Here is a 21,220-nt window from a genome sequence, read left to right as displayed (position 1 = left end):
TGATGTAGTCCTATTTGGGTTTTTTGTTGTTTTCAACAAATAATATACAAAGATCTGTATGCTGGATTGCGTGAGAAAGTGCTGTTGCGCACAAACCACTTTTTGCCAACACTGGGTCCAGAAGCATTTCCTTGCTGAGATGCCAAGCAGGTTTTTTTTTTTTGCTCCATTCCTTATCCACAAACCCAGGGCTACACTCGAACTGGTACTGTTTGACTTCAGCCCATGGTAACATGGGCTGACCCCAGTCTCCACGTCTTCATCCCATATGCCAGATTCTGCCACCCTGGCTACAGCTGTCCTAGCACCAAAGCATCTATACTGCCAATTTCCAGTTAATTTCTTCCCTATATGTTAGCATTTAATATATGTTTATAAATCTGTAGACTAAACTTTAAAATAAGTATTACTACAAGTACACAATTTTTTGTTTGAGTTGTATTATATTAAAATGCAGCCTACAGGAAAACACCTTTAAACAAGTAAAATGTAATTGGAAAACACAAATAAATCTATAAGGTCTTCCAGATCTAACATTATGATTCAAATTTAGGTCAGGTAGCTAGTAACAGATGCAATATATCTGAGCATTCAGGTGATTCCATTGAATGTAACAGACAAGTTTACAAATTGGAAGTGAAATGTGTGCTTTCAGGTTTTACTGGATGAGACTAAAAGCTGACTATTTCTTATGCATATAGAAAATAATTATGCTGGTATCATTCTCGTCCTCAGTGACTGGCCTTCTTCAAGCAACATTAATTGAGAACTTTGTTGGCACTTGCAGCAGATAGGTCAAAACCTATTTAGGCACAGCAATTTAATTTTCCTGCCCCTACATCTTAGTTGAGTCAGAGCAGTAGTCTATGGAGTGTTATTTTTTGTTGTTGCTCTCACTGTACCGCTACAGAGGATTTAATTTCCAGGATTGTTAAGGGAGCAGTCTCTATGAGCCTGAAATGCAAATAAAAAATGTAAGAGAATTTTTAGAAGGTTGTGCTTACTGCAGCTTTCTATGACAATTGCAGTAGGCATAACTCTTATCTAAACCCAAGGTCTGTTTACAGCTGCACTTGCCCATCAATTATTTTACCAGCCCAAGACAGGTCAAAAACTCTGGCAGGACGTTGAGCAACTGATTGCTACATAAACACTTTTCTCGAGAAATGGCTTAGTTTTGCAGCTATTGATGAATGTGAAGCAGAGTTAAAGTGAAGCAGAGTTAAAGTGCATTCTCACTTAGGTCTGAAAGTTTTCTTCACTTTACCAGTAGGACTTGAACTTGGCTGTGATGAATTACAAGACATACCAGAGAAAAAGTAAATATTTCTGGGGACTGAAAGGATAAACATGCATTCTTCCAACTTGACTCACTGGTGGTGGCAAATGCTAAAAGATGATGATGTATACAGTGAATCACATCAGCCATAACTACAAATGAATATTCCATGGTTGATTAATTTTTTATTGATTCTGATGCTCTCACCTAAAATAGAGAATAAAATAAGCCACTGATCAAGAGTCTTGTGAAGTCTACACTTAACGTAATTCATGCACTTTATGGATGCTATCCAGTGAATTTTCAAACAGATCTGAGTGAACAGTGTGAAATTCAATGATTAGGAACTCCAAGAAGAGTTTTCATCCATATGATGGTGTCTCACACTATGGTCATTCCAGCCACTCCTGCTCAATAACAGCAGTGGAACTATGAGAGAAAGGAGGGCAGAAATGGGCAAAAACAGGGGAGAAGCAAGCAGAATGGTCACATATGGAGGTGACATATTCCACTCATGATAGTACAGCTTCTGTCTCCTCTAACCTAAGAGTTGACATAAAAACCCCTTATGATGCCCTGGGTTTGAGGATAAGTAATGGAGCAAAAAAACCTCTCATCTAGCTATTTCTTAGTAAGAGATCAGCAGGATTGGAAAAACACTGGCATGACTGAAGCCAGTGCAGCTGTACCCATTATTCCCTTTCTGTTGGGGTAAAATGTATTTTTGTTTTTTGGTAACCCCACGTTTGTCTCAACCCATATTTTATCTTTCACAAAATAAATCAAGCTTACTGTGTTGTGTGCAAGCAAGAGGTGGGGAGCTTCGCCTGCTCTGGAGCAAAGCACTCTTGCCATGACCTTTGTGGGTTTGAGAAGTTGCACATTTATTTCTATGCCTCGATGAGGGTAGTCCCTATTTAAGAAGAATTACTGGAATACATCGATCAGTATAGACTATCTGGGCATTTTACAAGCCTCTAAGACTATGTTTTTTCTGAAATAATATATTAGCACATCTAGTAACTTGTATATTGGCATAAACACTGAGAAAGGTTATCTTTTTGCTTTGAATATGATAGCAATTCAGAGACAGCTAGAGATACCTGTTCTTCATCTTTGCACAGGTTAACTGGGGAAACCATCTCTGTGGCATTTCTTTTTATTCCAAGAGGAAACATGTCTCTTGCAATAGGTAAGGCAAAAGATGGGGAAAGGAATTTCTGGTGTATGACTGAAAACTGCGTGTTGCAAAAAATCCTCCCTTGTGCAAATCTGAGGATGCAGCAAAGTTGTGAATTATAGAGAAACAGACAAGCAGAGCTTGAGATAAACAAAATTCGGTGCTTCAGTTTCAGTAAGTGCAGCTTTTGTCTTTGAGATACTGTACATGCTGGGTCAGGGAACAAACAAAAATGGGGGGAGGCGATCTCAGACAGAGCTTCCTTTATGTTACCGATCTTATCTTCCCTGAAAGAAAGGACAAGAGCGATGTAACTCTAGATAAGAGAGCAAACCATCCAGGTTGCGCCTTCGGGTGCCGCGGGGAGAGGCAGCGGCCGAGGAGCAGGAGGGTCCCCGCGGCTGCGGGGACGACGCGGCCGGGCCGGGCGGGAGGCGCGAAGCATCCCCGCCGCCGGGCAGCATGGCAGCTGCCGGGGAGGTGGAGCCAGCCGGTGACCTGCCAGCATCGCAGCACGGGCACATCATCTGCCGGGAGTAAATCCTCCCTTCTCCCTCTTATCTGCGCCGGAAAACGCGAGATCAAGATAAAAATTAAAATATATTACTAAAAAAATATAGTTTTTTTAACAGCAGGGCTGGCAGGAGAAAATCGGGAAGAGGCCAGGTGCGCAGGGCCGCCTTTCCGCCGGCGGCGGGTGGTGCATGAGGAGCTCGGCCGGGCGCCGCCGCCATGGAGCACATCCGGATGCCCAAGGTGGGTCCCGCCGGGCGGCCCCGGCCGCGGCAGCATCCCCGGCACCCCTCCTGCCGACCTCTGCTCCCGCTGTAAGGAGGCTTGTACCGCAGCCCCGCGGGCCTGAGGCTAGGCACAGCCTTCCTCCGCGGGCTTCCTAGCTGCTGCTGCTGGGGGGTGGTTTTCGGCCAATTTGCCGTGAAATCCTCCCCAATGCCGAGATGTGGGCACATTGCTCTGCGATATGGGCCGGGAATTTGTCGGGCCTTTTCACTGCTTTCTATTCAGTGCCTCCTGTTAACGCTGGCACTGTCCATGAGCTGTAGATATACGAAATGAGAACCGTGTTATCTGCTTTTCAGACGCCTTTAGTTTGCCCCAAAATTTCAGACTCCGCGATGAATTGGTTTAGTGTTTGTATTAATATGTTTGATGTTTAGCCAGCGTAATCAGTGTTTCTCTGTAGCTTTCTAAGGACGAGGCCTGTATTTGTTAAGAAAATCGCCACCTTGCTCTAAAAAAGAAGATGCAATTTTGGCACATAAAAAAATGAGATTAAAAATAATAATAAAAAAGTTAACCAGAGCTATATGTTAATTTGAAATGGGGTGGGATATATTTTCATATTTATTTATTTGTGTGTTTATTAAGCCAACCCCCTGAAATTTATTTGTATTTGATTTGGGCCCATTTATTTATTATCAATATTTAGCATAATGACCTGAATTTGAGATTAGGGCTTTGTTCTTTCTTCATCTATATTTTAGGGCCTTTAGGTGTTAACCTGCAAATCTATTAAGAAGTTAAGCATTTATAACAACTGCTTTTCTTCTCATCTCATTTCACGATCTATTGTCTGCCTTTTTGGGAAGGAAGAATCTCAGAATGGTAAAAATGTATCCTACTGCAGGTGGGAAACAATCAGTGAAAGTTGTTTGAACAGATGCTTCTGACCATTTGCTGAAGAATGCTGAAAGCATGAATGAGGAAAACGTTGAAAACAAATAAGGGTAGAAAAATATCGTAAAAGTAAATGGTTATATTTGCTGTGAATGGAAGATCCGGACAAGTCCCGGTTGGAGGCAATGGAAGCTTATCTGTTTGCTTTTTTACAACCAGGTCCTTAATATGTTACTCTGCATACGTAAAACCCATTTCAGTATCTGACAGCTGTGAGAAGGGACTGTACTGATGCCTCAAGTCACTGAAAATCTTACTCAGTGTGAAGTGATTCTGCAGTCCTGGATCCAGGCAGTCCCTTACATTATAGCTATGCTAAAAGTTATCTTATGTAATAAAGCAGTGCAGAAGGTATGATTTAAAGGTACAATTGGTACAAAAATTCTTTAAAATTTCCTACATAAATGTAGAAAATCAACATGAGTCACTACTGAAATAATTAATCTCTCCAATTACTCCTAAATACACTGACAAGTGCTACTTAGCAGAATTGATATAGGATTTTTTTCTCAAGAAAACCTCAGCTTAAAATCAACCACCAGAACAGTGTTGGGGGTTTTTTTTGGTTTTGTTTTTATTGAATTTGGAATTGAACATTAAATTTCAATGCCAGGAAGGTAAAAATAGGTAAGGGCAAGCTATGTGACTATAGTGATATTCTCACAGTATGATGTGTTAGTCTCTGGTGTCACATTTCCTGACTTCATCCAATTTTGTCCTGAGAGAAATTTGACAAGCAACTGCCTTACTCTGTAAAGGTATTAATTTTGGAATAATGACACTTTTCTTGATTTGTAAACCCAGCCAAATGGAAAATCAAGATAAATCCCATACTTAGCAAATTAATAACTTTAATAATATCTGAAAACAAATTTCCTGCTCCAAGTAAAAGCTTTTTCTTCAAGGGCAGGTCTATATTACATGATGCCCATTAGGTCTCAGCAATTGTTTTAATTTTAAGTGAAATATAACTGTAGTGAGTGATGGTTCATAAGTTTTAAAATTATTAATAAATAATGCATAAATACCACAATAAATTAATAAATCATAAATAGAACATAACTGACATTTAAAAAGCAGAATGTGATTTGATACCAACTGGACCAGTAGTTCATTTAGATCACTACTCTGTGTCTGACAGTGACAGAGGAGAGAGAACATTTAAACCTGGCCCCATGCTGTACCTTCTCAGCATCTACAGTTGTATTAGGGTCCAACCCTTCCTAGTTCCATTAGTGTCCATTTATGGACCTCTCTGTGTGGCTCCACAGCCTGCACAGAAGCAAGTTACAGAAGATCGTGGCTTTACAAAAAAATTACTTTCTTATGTCTGTTAAAACGTTCTTATTAGTTTCCTTCAGGACTCCTTGATTCTAGCTTCAAGGATTTGTTTAATAACAGTTCCATGTTCACCTTATCCACACCTTCACAGTGAATCTTGATCACAACCCACCAGATTCTGATAGTTTCAGAGAAATGTCATCAATGACCCCAAAACCTTTTTACTGTGTTGAAACTATCAATTATGAGTCCGTGGTTCTGTAGATATGGTCTAGGTTGTTTTTCCTGTAGGTATTCTACTTTATGTCTATCTCTGTTGAAACTCCTATGTGTCTCTTTTGCCCATACACTGTTTTGCAAGGCTTCTCTGGGGTGGGATTTCCTACTGCAAAAGCCATTTTGGTTCTTTCCCAACAGACGTGTGTATCCACCTGCTAGCACAATATTTTGTATACTGAACACTATTGTTCTACATATGAACTATATTTTCACAAGTTAAATGTGATCCTATGTATGAGGGCTGTAATTTAAGCACATTTAAGAGTTGCAAACAGTCACTCATTGCTAAATAGAATTATATGTAACTCCAATAGCCTTTTAAAAATTAGTAGAACCAGTGACCGACATGAGTTTGGATTGAGCAGCAAGATAGTTTAGGATAACTTTCCAAAGCCAAAATGTGTCAAACTGCTCATAACAGTCATAAAAAATAAATAAGCAATACTTCTGCACAGATTAGAAGCACGTTTTATGACCATGTGTAGAGATATGTCTGGCCATGGACAGGATGACAGACATAGAGCTCTGTATATGTGTTTACTTCAGAGGGCTACTTTGTGCACTGTTGCTGCTCAGTTACTTTATTTTATTTGCCACTCTTCATGTCATTTATCTTTGTATATTGGCAGCAGGCCTACTGAATAGCCTTCTTTTAATAAAGAACACATATCCCTGGTGTAACAGCTGTATTTAGTGTCTTCATTTAGCCCAGAAATTCTTTTGGCTCAGTATCTCTTTTTAACAGAATACTTTGGATGACTTGCGTGGCTCTAGTGCTTTCATTTTTGTGATGTTATGGTAAGGTATTTCCTTTAGATGATGCTTGTCTCAGGCAGAATTTAAGATATGCTACCATGTTAATGACAAGTCTTTCTAACAGATGTATTGATTTCCAAAACAAATTTCCAGCATGTGTAAATGAGTTGTGTTTGCATTTGTTTTCAATCTATTTTCCTTTCCATAGCTCTTGCTTTTCATTTGCAAGTTTTATAACACATGTCTATTTTTACAAACTCTCCATCAGGAGACCCATATAATTTACATCCACTCTATATATGACAATGTAAATGGCAAAATGTTTGTCTGGGTGTTTATCTAGGTCAGTAGCAAGACTGAACCTAGTCTTTAGTTTCCAACTATTTGTTTTAGGTTGCTGGATCTCCACCTTTTTTTTTTTTTAAGCTAAGATGGCATATTCTACCACTACCTGTGATATTATAGTTATGTTCTCCATGTTCAGGCTACAATTCCTTATGGAAAAGTTTGATTTTACTTTAGTGAGGTAGAAAGGTGCCAGCAGTCCACAGGCAATATCAGGAGCTACCTGGGGATGTGGACTGGTTGTTTCTCCCACAACCCAGGGAATGGATTGCCACCGGAACTTCACTGTAGTCCTAGTGCTTGGCTAAACTTTAGTTTAGTTTACTACATAGAAAAGGTAGAGGAGGTGAGGCTAGAATGGCCCTTGCCTTTTACTGATGCTTTGGGTCATCAGCTTACAGCAGACACATTACTGCAACGTCTTTTAAGTGCCAAGTTGATTTTTTGCTTTTCAAGTGTTGTGTAGAGGTGGTTTCTGTTCTTGCCTCCAAGTGTACAACTTAGAGCAGTGCACCTTACAGTTCAGCTGGTGTTTTCTGATTCTATAACTGTTTTCTCACTTTACATCATGGTTAAAAAATGTTTAACCTATTTTGGGGCCAGTGATGTGTAATGACTTCAAATAGTCACTCTACTTGACTGCTTTAGTCAAGTGATACTTTGAAACATCTACACTAATTGTGGACACTTTTGACTCTGATTATGTGTGTTATGGATTTTTTTTCTGATTAATAAATCTTCCCTGTTTAAAATGCAATTTAGTTTTCTTTGAGATCTATTTATTCCGTCTGTGTGCTTTGAAACTTTTAGCATAAATGATAAATTTAATACAAATGAGCTTTGTAATATACTGTGCCAGAAAATGTTCTGTGGTTTGACATTCAAGACTGGAGGTGGATAAAATGAAAATAGGAACTGCATAAAATATCTACATGTTGTGGGATTGGACTTAAAATATCTGTTTGCAATTTTGTTCCTAAAATACTTGTTTTGAATTAGAGTCATCAAGATACCTGCTTATTAATGTGAGTTTTGATTTGAACAAAATGTTGTAACAGCCATTATTCTCAAAATATTTAGACAGAGAATGGTCAAAAGATCACTTAGACTTTCATATTTTCAATAATGTGACCCTCAATGAAGAGGCAGCTGGATAAAATCATGAAACAAGCTCTAAAAAACATGGATAGCCACATACTTTAATTTGATGTCTTGATGTCCGTGTCTAAACCAGTAACTCAAAAACTTATTGCGCTTGAAAAATGGTACTGAAAATCATTAAGACAGCATGTCTGCAGGGTCCTCTTTGATTTTTGTTTATGCATATTAGGAGACTGGGGTTTCAGTGGAGGATTTGGGAAGTTTGGCTTTGGGGTGGTCAAAGACGGAATCTCTAAGTCTGCTCTTAATGGATTCGAGTAGGTGGTACTTAATCCATCAGTGACTGTAAACTAAAGGAATTATCTATTTGCAATGGAAAATGCACACTGACATTCCCTGCTGTGCAGGTGTACTCTGCTGAGAAAGACAGATCCCTACCATGAGAAAAAGGAGACCTACAAATCCATTTTTAATGCAAATCTTTCATGGCCTGCACAGCTGAAATGGCCTGGTACTGCTGCTCTCGAGTAGGCTGCTGAACAGGGCATAGTTTTAAACATGTAACAGAAAAGCCTGCATGAAATACAGGAGTTTAAAGATACATTTCTTTTCAGTATGACTTGGCTGCATGCAGAATTCTTTCCCCCTATATATTTTTTTTATAACTAAATCTGAACAAATTTGGCAAGTGTAATAAGACTTACTGCCTTGAGGAAGCCCTTTTTTCCTAAATTAAAGCTTTTTTGATTTCTAATAGAACACACAGAAAAATTAGGAAATTCCTTAGAGTCTCTAGTTTCCTTTTCTAGATAAATGAGATCTAATATAGACTGAAAGAGAAAACATTATGTATGAACTTTGTGTTGCGGTATTGATACCGTATTGTAATGCTGTATACTCTTTTAATGGTTTCCTGTTTACTGCATCCCTTATACAACTCTTTCTCAGGTATATCTGATAACATGATGCTCACTTCACACTTTTTACACATCTGAGTAGAAAATAGAAGATTTTTTAAGCCAAATTGTTTGGTAGTATGTTTACTGTCTTGCTAACATTATGAATTATTCCTTATTCTTTTTTCATCTCTTTTCCAGTATTCCCATTTCACTTTAGTCCTCCAGTAAATTAAACTTCCTTAGATTTTTCTTTAAATTTTTCCCCCATCCTCAGCCTCCTTTGCCCTGAGGAAACTTCTTACAATGCAGAATTTAAATTACTTAAATTTAATGATTTGTGTATTTCTGGCTTGCTTTGATTCTTTTGACATATGCAAACATCTAACTCCATAGATTGATGGTGTAACATTATTTTACTACACTTGGGAAATCTTTTCAGAGATGGAAATATAAAAAAGTAACATGGATTAAGTACAGTTTTCATGATTCTTATGAAATAGAATAGAAACCGCATTAAAAGGCAGCATCAATTGGCAATTCAGTTTTCCTTTATTCTCGTTCCAAGATTATGCAAAAAAATCACTTATAGTATATTTTGTTTAACAAGTACAACACTACTGTCTTTCTGTGGAAAAAAATTGTAAAGAGCATTTGGTCTTTTGCACGTTGTCTTTTTTCACCCTCAGGAATTATGCTAAACACATGGATAGCTGGGGTCAACCAGGGTGAAAAAAGCTCAAATATTCCACTTGGCCTCAAATCATACCAGCTGTGCTCCTTTTTTCTCATTAGGCTCAGGCTTTTGGCTTTCAGCTTTCACAAGCTCTTCCCTTAGGTTTTATATCCCTGCAGTGCTGAAGCCAGTCAGTCTTTTGTCACTAATTCCCAGGATTCAGTTTCTTCTTGCTTTTGCTCACCTGTATAACATCACAAGGTGAGTAGGGAAGGCAACTGAAATCCCCAGTCAATTTAGGAGCCCAAGTGGGTGCACAAGAAGAAGCCTTTGTAGGGCTAAGTGTGTGCTGCTAACTCAAACAGGGCCAAGCCCCATTCCTTGGCTTTAGGTCGACCTTTTCAGTAGCAGAGATTGTTGTGACAGTGGCCTTTCTTTACCCTTGAAGAATCACTGAAACTCCTTTGTACAGTCAAATTTCAAGGTACTTGTTCAGCTTTTATGTGGAACTTGCTTTGGCAGGTTGTTTAAGAACAATGAATTTTAACTGTCTGAACAACAAAAAAGCTCCTGAGAACATGGCCTGAGTGAGGACATTCCCTGCTTACCCTTAATTGGCAGCTTATTTCTGGCTAGGAAGGGGTTTTGGCCTTTCTTCCTCTTTTGTGGTAAGGAATTAGAGGAATTAGTCACGGTTCCTCCTAAAGGAGTAGGGAGCACTTGGTAATATGAACTATTTTGTTCTTGGCTGCTGGATAGGCTTTTTTGTTTATGTTCTCCTTCCAGATGCTCAGTGTTCATGGGTAGCTCAGTGATTACTGGGTGTTCAAGGGTCTTCTACTTCAGGTTAGCTAATACTTAAGAATAAAACACACAGACTTAAAATCTATGTAGTGAGAATGAAACTCTTGGAGATGGTTTTTCCTAGTTTAAAATTTCATTTTCTTTGAAAATCCTACAGCAGAGACATTTTTGTGTCAGATAGCATCTCCCTCTGCACATGAGTTTTGCTGTGTCGGGAAGCAAAGTGATACGTAGAGATGTGGGACTGAGTTTTCCTCCAGGTCTGGCCAATCTGCTCTACAGTTTTACTTCTCTCTCCTTTCTCCTGCTTGAATCTGAGTCCACCATCAGAACTGATCCTGCACTTATCTGAAAGAGCTTTCTGATGTGGCATGGGAAACAGCCTGAAAAAGGAGCAGTAACTTCTGCATTGTTTTGCAATGCTGATGTGTTTGGAGACAGTGAAACATCTTAAAGAAATGAGAACGTAGGTAGCATATTCAAAACACATTTAAAAATAGGCCATGCAGTCAGAGCTTATTCAAGAAGTAATCTATACTAAAAATGAAAACAAATTAGAGTACATGAATATTTTTAGGAATAACATTTTGGCATTCTGGCTTTTCAGAATGCTTTTAGGGTCATATATTTGCCATTCTTCCTTAGGTGGGAGTCCTGTTGAAACTGGAGGAAGTTATGCCTGAATGAAACTTTGACCCACGATTTTCCCTAATATGACATTTTTTTCTTGAATGACCTCCTGGCAACCTTGTTCGTAAGTCATTTGTCATGTTTATTCTCTGAGTAAAAAGTGCCTTCCATCTGTTCTTAATCTGTGTTCCCTTTAACTTCTATTTTTGCCTCCTTATTTCTGTCATCTGTGTTGCATTGAAAATACAGTTTCTGGCCAACTTTATTTATCCCCATGTAAGGGTTGTAGTCATTGAAATAAATCTCCTGGCAGTCTTTTCTTCAGGCCTAGACAACCACAGTCATCAGGGGAAAAAAAATGATAGTGGAACAGCTTGAAATAAATTATTGAAGTTTTACTTAGATGCCACTCTCTAGACTCCCTTGGCTAACACTTTCTTTCTTGCTCATTGCGGTCTTCTAGCTCTCAGCTTTACAGGCCATTTTTGCTCTGTTTTATTTACCTCATATTTTCTGATCTGGTCTGTCCTACCAGCTGTTCATTTTAGGCAAAGCACATATACATGGTCCGTATGCTTTTTCCTGAAATGTGTCAGTACATACATGATTTTCTAGGTTCTCCAATAAAGTCTATGGTAGTTTTGGTGAAAAAATGGAGAAAAAAACCCCAACTAATTACTATATTGTCTCTTTCTGATATTAAATTTAAATTTTGTCTATTAATGCTGATTTCTCAGCATGCTGTGACTTTTTAAATAGAAAAACTCATCTTCTTCCAAAATGCTATTGCAAGATGTGTTCCACTCTTTTGCAAATGAACATATTCCCATTCCCTCTAGACCATTTAAAGACGCTGTTTGACTTGGCTTTCTTTTCCTGATTGGGAGCGTGCAGAAGAAGAAAGAAGTCTCATTCTTTGAATCCTTCGATCAGCAGAATGAAATCTAAGATTGAGGCTAGCTCTATTTTACTTTTCTTTTTTTTCTGCCTATGGGTGAAATAAACTGCTTTTTCAGAAAGTTTGAGTAACTGGAATCTAGGCAGAAGAAACACAGATGAAGCTCAGATGAAAAGCATCTAAATCCATGCAGGAGGTTATGCAGAGAATTTTCAGAGCAACCTCCTGAGAGCTTAGAGATCATTACTGCTCCTGAAGGCATGTAATGCCACTTACTCACCATAAATCATAACTGTGGATTTGAATCCAGGTAGGGTTTAGACTTTAGGAATTCCCTTTCTCTTTAGAAATGGTGTTAGACATGATAAGGTGGTTTATGAAGCAGGTTATTAGTAAACCTGGTTTATTTTCCTCATACTGCAATCACAGACTGACACTTTCTACCTGAGAGGTAGTCAAGGCTAATCAACTCATAATGCTAATTTTTATTGAGTCAAATTTTGAAGCTCTAACTAATTTTAACTGACTCTTTATTCTTTAGAATCAGCAGAAATAAGGGCTACCTAAAAGTTCAGTCGTGCATCTTCTCTCACAATACGTTTTCCTTGTTGAGCCTGGTAGGAAAGTTGATTCTGAGTTGTGCTTATCCACACTGATATACTGAAGAACTGAAAAGCCCTTGTGAGAATGCAGAAAATATATGATGTTTTGGATGCTGTGCTGTGTCACAAAAAATTGTTAGTATAAAAATTTTTATATTCTCAGTAAACGGAAAGTGCCTAACCACAGCAAATGAAGATAGGAAATTGGACCAAATATGTGTGTATTTCACTAGAAATATTAAAAATCTAGAACTGAAACTAAAGTATTAGTTTAGAAATGGGAATGTTGATGTAATAGGCATGTTAGAAACTTAATGGAAGAAAAATAATCAATGTGACAGGCACATTGATGACAAATTACATGGGAAATACAGGTAAAGTACAGATTTCTTTTGTCTTGAAGTAAACAGAGTCGAATTTCATGGATTAACTACACCACAAAAGCCAAGAGTCCCTACAGATTGAAATTACAAGATTAAAGGGGAAAACTAGAACTGTAGCACCACAGGACAGCAGTCCTATATTGGGACTACAGTAACAACTGTCCTACCTAAATAGTGACATTGCCCATGAAAAACCTGATCAAGATCAAACAGGGCATGAAGACAAGAAATGCAATAGCAGTGGGAGATATAATTTACCAAGTGAGATTGGGTAAATTGGCTGGGGGTTGTGATTCTGCATCAAATTTTAGGGTTTTTAAACGATTGCTTATATAACAGCTATTTGTTTATCTTGGAGAAAAAAAAGTAATTCTGAGTAATTCTAAGACTTGGTCTTAGCAACAGAAAGATCTGTTTCAAAATACAGTTAGAATATCTGTGTGACAGCAGCTAACGCATTTAGATGCAGTGTTCTTGAAATAGAAGAAAAAAAGGGGAAAAAATCTCCCATGGCAATGTTCAACTTTAAAGAGAAAACTACATAAAAAATGTGAAAACTGTTTAAAAATAAAGGGAGCCAAAATTTAAAATGTTTATAGGAGGCCTGAAGATTGTTTAAATATGAGAGCTCACTGTAAGTCAGCTTCCAGGGAAAGGCTTTAAAAAAAGACCAAAAAAAAAAGGTTTGCATAGCTAAACAGCAGGGTGAAGGACTAAGAGGATGTCTCTTATTAAAAGGACTTCTTTTACTGGAAGTAAAAGGGCTTTCTTCAAGTTGAATTTCTGCCTAAATGAGGAAAACAAAGCATAAACAATTTAAATATATAAATTAAAGAAAGGCCAAAAGAGATTTTGAAGAACAACTTGGCAAAAAATGCTAGTTAAGTAATTTTCAATCTCTCTTTAAGTAGGTAAAATCCTGACATAAAATCTACAGGACTAGTAAATTGTCAAAGTAGGGAAGGTGTTTGGAGACATGTACATTCTGACATATTTTTCTGTCAAGAACATATCAGAAGATTTGTCAGCAACACAAGTGTTATAAGAAGACATTTCAAAAAAATTGGCAACCATGAACAGTAAAAAATTACTAGGACAGTATGGTATCCCTGCAGATTAAAAGAACTAAAGTACTAAACTAAATACTAATAACAAATACTAACTTGTACTTACTAAACCAGTAATGATGGTGTAAGGCTTAAAAGTTTCCCACTCTGAAAAAAATGGAGGTAGTAAATATGACAAGTAATCTGAGAGATTGGTAGGACCTGTAATGCTCTCTTAAGCCCCCTTCTAAATCATAAGATTTATGGGTAAGTATGGTAAAAAAAAGGGGAGAATAAGCATAGCTTTCAAAGAGGAACCCAGAACCTCTAAAATTTCATTGAAAAAGTGACTGGACATATGGATAAGGATGATCCATTTTATAGAAGCTAGTTGGTCTTCCAGAACTCATTTGAACATGTTCTTCATCAAAGGGTCTTGAAGAAACTTAAGTATCATAGGGTAAGAGATTCATGCGGAGGATATTTCATTTTTGCAATGGAGGGAACTCCTTATTAGAGATCCCATGAATCTGTAAGAGCCTGTGATGTTCAACTTACAAATGTTTTGAAAGATACAGGGAGGGGAGGAGATGCCAGAGATGGCAAAATTCACTGGTAGTACTGACGTTATTCAAGGTAGGAGAAAGGTAAGAGTGCTGTAGGGGCTTGCAGCAACATCTCATTATACTGATGGACTAAATTTATCATTAATAAATGTAAGGTAATACACATGAGAGGTAGATCTTAACTTATATATCCAGACACGATTTAAGTTACAATTGCTAGTTCTAATAAACCACCCCAAAACCCACTGTGTTCAGCAGAGAACAAAAAAGCAAACAGTGTTTGAAAACTTCAAAAAATTGAATAGAAAACAAAACAGCAAACATCACAATTCCCCTACACAAACATATCACATGCAGCTCTTGAATTCTGTTTGCACTTTTGGCCTTTTCTCAGGAAACAGACATCAAGTAGGATGATCAGAAGTGTGGAAGAGCTTGTCTGGAGTAGCTCAAAATAAAGCTGAACTCTGCACTCTTGGAATGTGAGGACAGAGGGAAGGATGGGTAACAGGATATGTGGCACAGAGACAGTAAATAAGGAACATTCCCTGTTTGCCAAACTGTTCACCAAATGTGTGGCACACCTGTTACTGGTGGCAGGTTCAAAATGAGCAAGAGGAAGACTTTTTTTTATACAATACATAGCTGAAACGTGAAGTTCACTCTTAGAGGGTGTTGTGGGTGCCAATAGGTTACAGACATTCAAAATGTTATTCAGCAAAATTAATGGAATTTAAACACCGTTAGGGCTATTAAAAAACATGGCCTCAGCTTAGGAAGGCCCTAGGGCTGGGTTAAGATCCTGAGAGAGTTTGTTCATGATTGTAAATCCTTGTGTCTTATATTCTTCCTTCAGCTGCTGGAACTGTCTGCTCTTAAGAGACAAACTGCAGGGCGAGGTGAATCTCTGATCTCACCTGGTACACCCATTGCAATTGCTTTAATGAAATCAGACTTACTACATACCTCTTATTGCAGCTGTTCCTGTTTATATCCAACCTTTATTTTATTTGTAGTTCTGCATTAAAAAAACCCCACAACCAAAGAGAAGCTTTGTTGGTTAGCATTGTTCAGTCATGAGGCTCAGACTGATGAGTGAGGAGAGGATGTGACTAGGAAGCCTGGAAATTCATCCCTCAGCACTGCCCTGCTCTGTGGATGCCTACTTTGCTTTGTATCTCATGGCCCAAGCTACCTCAGTTTGTAGGCTGGAGTGATGAATGCCTTATGCAAGTTGAGTGCCTGTACAGCAGAGTCTTCATTGGCTGGTCTGCAGTGTAGGGACCTTTTTTCATTCAGACAAAGCTAATTTTTATTGTTGTTTTTTTGGGTTCCTTTTAGAAGGGCCCTGCCTACATTTTTCTTTTCTGTCATCCCTCCTCTTTTGCTTACTATTGAATGCTTGCTGGGTTAATATTGTATTTCTTCAATTCCTCCTCAACACAATATGTGACCTCTGAGGTAGATGGTCCTGGGAAAAAGCTCCATCCATGCTTTCTGGCTGTTTTCTTTTTGTTTAAAGCGGATTATAATTGGTCTTGAGGGAGAAGACTCGGCTTTAATAACTGTTTGATTTTAGGCATTTGCTTATTTTGATTTTAAGGTTTTTGTTATTCCTATTTTTAAAATAGTGCTTTTGGAATATACATTGTAAACACATAATTCTCATATGCTGGCATTATTCTGTTTTTTTATGAAAAATTAATTTTAGTTTTAAAATTGTTGTAGCAGGAAACCCATCAAACCCATGGTTGCAAATTGTTAACTGTTTTAGGCAGGTTTTATCCCATTAAATATCCACCTTGTTGATTTTTTTATTGTTCTAGTTTCTCAGTCAGAAATCATAGAATATTGTGTGTTCAAAGGGACCTTAAAAATCATCTCATTCCAACCCCTGACAGATGCCTATAACACATGCTATATACAAAATATTAATGGTGTACAAGCCACAAGATGGAGATCTGAGAGTTGATAATGTGTTATGGACTCACCTGCTGTCAGGATTGTAGCAAACATGCCCATTTTATGCCCAAGGTGGGAGAGCACTGGATATGATGTCCTTGATTCCCATTGAAAAGTGACTGAAGGTAAAAACTTCTGGTGTGACCTCTACTGTCAGACCTAACAGGAGCGTAGGGACAAACACTGAACAGAGATTTGCCTGGGAGCCTGAGTGAGACCTGATGAAGGAAGACACTCTACCACTGTTATCTCTGCTTATTCTTATTTTTTAAATTTAGCTTTCTGTGTATCACTGATAATTCTGAAATGGCTTGAATGGAAAACATGAGGCTAGAGTTTAGCTGAAGGCCGGGCTCTGCCTTGCTATCACAAACTTTTGATAGGGTGAGATCACAAAGACAAGATCAAATGAGAAATTGTGTTTGAAAGTCTTTGCCAACAAGTTGTTGGATACAGAAGTACCACAAGAGGAGGAAAAATTAAAATTAAGGTACATCTGGAAATAGATCACATAATATAATCACATTTTCTCACGTAGTTATACTTTTTGATATTTCATATTGCACTGAAAAGAACTTAATTTGTTTGTAATAAACAAAATGTGGACATGGAGCTTTCACTATGGCAGGCTCTGTCATAGCCTAATTATTTTTTTTTGTCTGTCATTTCTTTATATAGGTGGAAAATGTTCGGTTACTTGATCGTTTATCTTCAAGGAAAGCTGTTCTGGGAACCTTGTACTTAACAGCTACCCATGTCATATTTGTGGAGAATGGTTCTGAAACCCGTAAAGAAACCTGGGTATGATTTTTTGTCTTTTCAGTTAGCTTTAAGTGCATGGCACTTTATTGATGGTAATTTGAAAATTACTTGCAAAACAGTTTAGACATAGTGAATGAGTTCATATGGATGCTTTTGTAACTTCAGGGCATGTGAAGTTCCAGCCTAGTAAATTCTGAAAATTTTCAATGGATTCTGGATATTGCAGTACAGTAGGAGGAGTAGAAGGGCCTTCTCTGTATGAATACCAGATGTATTTGAATGAGGAGCAACTGCTGTAAACTCCAATATTGGTCCTATCATCCAGGAAGAACTGAGGAGAAATTCCTTGAATATGAACTACTACCTTGGCTTTGTCAACTCTTGCCTCTCTCACTGACTGCTTGTGCTGAATCAGTGATTTTGTTGTTTTAATATTTTAATCTTTTTTATAATGTAGTATTTTGAATTAACTATTTTGACGGATTGATAACATATATTGCATGTTGTCATGGTTTAACCACAAGCCATTGACCAAATCCCACATAGCCACTTGGTCACTTCCCCACCAGCAGGACTGGGGAGAGACTTGGAAGAGTAAAAGCTATAAAACTTGTGGGTTGAGATAAGGACAGTTTAATAGATAAAGCAAAAGCCTCACACAAGCAAAGCAAAACAAGGAATTCATTCACTGCTTCCCATGGGCGGGCGGGTGTTCAGCCATTCCCAGGAGAGCAGAGCCCCATCACACATAACAGGTACTTAGGAAGACAAATGCCATCACTCCAAACAAACCCCTTCCTCCTTCTTCCCCCCACTTTGTATGCATGAGTATGATGTCACATGGTATGGAATATCCCTTTGGTCAGTTGGGGATAGCTGTCCTGGCTGTGTCCCCTCCCAACTTCACAGGCGTCCTCAGCCTTCTTGCCAACATTGCAGTATGAGAAGCAGAAGAGGCCTTGACTCCATGGAAGCAATAACAAAAATATCTCTATATTATCGACCTATGTTCAGCACAATTCCAAAACACAGCCCCATATCAGCCACTGTGAAAGAAATTAACTCTACCCCAGCCAAACCCATCACACATGTATATATATATAGGTACAAATATTTCTCCAGTGTCAGATCATTTGAGAATCTTTCATATAGCTTAATTATGCATCCTCTGTCTTGTAACAAACGTGGGTAGAGCCCTTCCCAAATCTTCGTTCGCGAAGCCTAGCCATGATACATGATGCATCCTCTGTCCATTTTTTTACTAATTAAATCCATCTTTTTCTGGTCCCACTATTCCTTACCTGATTTTTATTGTAATGTTTCATCTCATCTGATGCAGCATGTAAAATTATATCATCATTACCATTCTACCCATGAGAAGGCCCAATATTTTAGCCTTATCTAAGTGGTGCTGGTTCATCTTTTCACTGTGCAAATAGATGAAAAGTGCTCTTTCTCTGACAACCGCTAGCTTACACTAAAGCAAGCAAACAAAAAGCTTTGGATAACATGAGCAGGCTGATATTTGAGCAGCTGAAACACTCCAGAAGCGCTTCTTTGTCTACAGGTGATGTATCAAGCACTACTTGAGCCTGAAGGTGGAGATTGAAACCAAACTACAAGAGGAGAAGTGTAGGGGTTTTTGTGAAACAGTGGTGGAAGCCACTGTGCCTGCCCTGGCACATCATTATAAATAATTATTTTTCTTCTTAAAGATTTGATTGGCATAACAATTTTCAATTCCTTTACAGGTTCTCCACAGCCAAATTTCCTCTATTGAGAAGCAGGCCACCACTGCCACTGGTTGCCCATTGCTGATCCGCTGCAAGAACTTCCAGGTCATCCAGCTGGTCATCCCTCAGGAACGAGACTGCCATGACATTTACATATCTCTGATCCGTCTGGCACGGCCAGGTATGGGAAGGAAATGGCACAAAAAGTAATCCTCATCCTGAAGAGGGAGAATATAATGGAAGAAATGTATCTGTGTGTCTTTGCCCTTTGCAGGTTAAGAAAAAACCTTCATTAGAGGTGTGTTATAAAAGAAACATTAAAATAATCACTTATGGAGCAATGAAGCAAGCACATTATAACAAGTAGTTTGTTCTGTAAAATATGACATGAACTTCGTTTAAAATAATACTCTATGGGCCATAAAATATATTATAATGCTATTTTACATGCAGCTGTTGTTTGCTGGATGCCTTGTGTAAGTGTGAATTTAGGAAAATAGTCTAAATCCAGGGAACTTTTGTGTCCCTGCTGTGACAAAAACCTTACAATATATTTAGTGGTCATGTCAAGATTTGAATTTTGACTTCCTGTGCTGTGCACAAATTTCTCAAGATCAGTGAAAGGTTTTGCAGCAAGTAGTTGATTTGTTCCACCAGCCTGCCCATGTTTTTGTCTACTAGCTACATTTTGAATGTGCCCTGTTTGAATTTCTGAATTCAGTTCAAGATCCTTTTGAAACCTTTCCTCTTTTCAGTGAAAATCCAAATGTTGCATTAAAGTCCAACATCTGATCGCCTATGTTATAGCTCCTCTCTGCATTACACTCTCCTAAGAACCAGCTGACAAGGGTTCTGGGTTGTTTCTTTTTAAAATTGTAACTGTAGAAATACAACACCGACTTTTGTCCCTTACTATTATTTTAATAGGATGCAAAGAAATTGTCTACCACACTGCACAAAGCTGAAAACACTGGCTTTAATTTTTATCTTGCTAGGAGAACACCAATTTCATCTACTGTATAGAGGGGGAAAAATTGCACAGTCAGCCAGCACAGCTACTGAACTATAAGGTACCTTCTATAATTAGGGTAGTAGGAGTAGTAGGAGTAGTAATATACAACTGTAGCAGAAGTAACTTGGTATGCTAGGTGATGCTGGTTCAAAGTAATTAGAAAAATTTTAAAACAACGAGACAGATCCAGTCAGTGATTCTGCTGATATAGGTCTGGATTCATTCCGTGGACCTCAGCTGCAAGCATGTGTTCATGCATGCTGGAAGGAATGCAGTTCTGGAATGCTCTTTCTCTGGAGGCTGAAGGAGGTGTGCGTGCTGCTATGCACCAGAACGGGCAGACAGAAGGGTAGTTATGGACCCTGAATACAAGTTCAGTGGCAAACTGCAATGGACAAGAAGGTTTGAGTAAAGAACATGGAAAAACAGTGCTGTAGAATTAGCTCTTTAAGTAGTTCAACTGCACAGTAGTTTTCCTTCTCCAACAAACTATCCAGTCTTGATGTGAGGAAGGATAAAATTGTGCTTACTTAATCAAAATTAGAAGGCTCTGATTACAAGCTGAGCCATATGTACCCTGACAGTTCTTGACCATGTTGTTTTGTTTGGGCATGAAGCTGTAATTTCTTTAGGTAATACAGTTACTCAGCATTAGAAGGTACCCTTTGCTCCATGAGGAGAAAATGGTACTCAGGCTCTACTTTCCATTCTCTGCCTGTTCTTTTCATTCATTAAGCCATAGCAAAGCCTGAGTGAAGGATATGTTGTGTACTGGCTTAACATGTTGTATGCCAGCTGATGTCCTAGTTATGTTAAAGATGAATTATATGCTAGAATTTTATTTTTGCTAGAATTTTAATACGATCAAGCTGTCAGCTGAATTTGGCCTTTTTGCTTAATTAAGCCATTTTTTGAAACAAGCTGACCGTAAGAGTTATTACTTGCTTATAGCAAAATAACTGTGAAAGATTAGGAAAGATCCTATAAGTACTGGCAAAGGGGTGCTGACTGAGCTTTAAGGCACTGCTACTAATACTTGAACATTTTTGATACCACCTATAGATACCATCATGTAATAATACCTGTAACATTGAGGTAGACTTCAGTCATATGTAACCTGGATATATTTTAATAGGTGAATTTTTAAAAGGTTTCCATGTGCCTGTAAACAGCAGGTCCATCGGGAAGAAAATCCAGATGCTTCTGACAACGAAGCAGTGAAAACAAGAGCTCAGATTGCTACCAAAAGCACTTTATTAAAAAGCGCTCAGATTAGATTTATGGATTATGCTAAAACTTCATTTTAACAGATGAGAAGTAAACCAGACTGTCTT

The 21,220-nt window shown here is 38.2% G+C and overlaps 1 protein-coding gene across 2 annotated transcripts in view; it reads left to right on the top strand.

The window, feature by feature from the left end:
• The first annotated feature begins 2,942 nt into the window (after positions 1 to 2,942).
• The window catches only part of MTMR7 (myotubularin related protein 7), a 42,295-nt gene continuing 24,017 nt past the window's right edge, over positions 2,943 to 21,220 (top strand). For both annotated transcript variants that reach the window (XM_027676478.1, XM_027676479.1), the window contains exons 1-3: positions 2,943 to 3,215; positions 17,058 to 17,180; positions 18,893 to 19,055. In XM_027676478.1, coding sequence (XP_027532279.1) covers positions 3,192 to 3,215; positions 17,058 to 17,180; positions 18,893 to 19,055 — 310 coding nt within the window. In that variant the 5' untranslated portion in view covers positions 2,943 to 3,191. The remainder of the gene's footprint in view (positions 3,216 to 17,057; positions 17,181 to 18,892; positions 19,056 to 21,220) is intronic.

Source organism: Neopelma chrysocephalum, unplaced genomic scaffold, assembly GCF_003984885.1.
Source record: "Neopelma chrysocephalum unplaced genomic scaffold, ASM398488v2 Primary Assembly neopelma1_42, whole genome shotgun sequence".
Taxonomy (NCBI): domain Eukaryota; kingdom Metazoa; phylum Chordata; class Aves; order Passeriformes; family Pipridae; genus Neopelma; species Neopelma chrysocephalum.
Note: the sequence above shows the minus strand (reverse complement) of the source record. Positions and strands in the feature narration are given on the sequence as shown.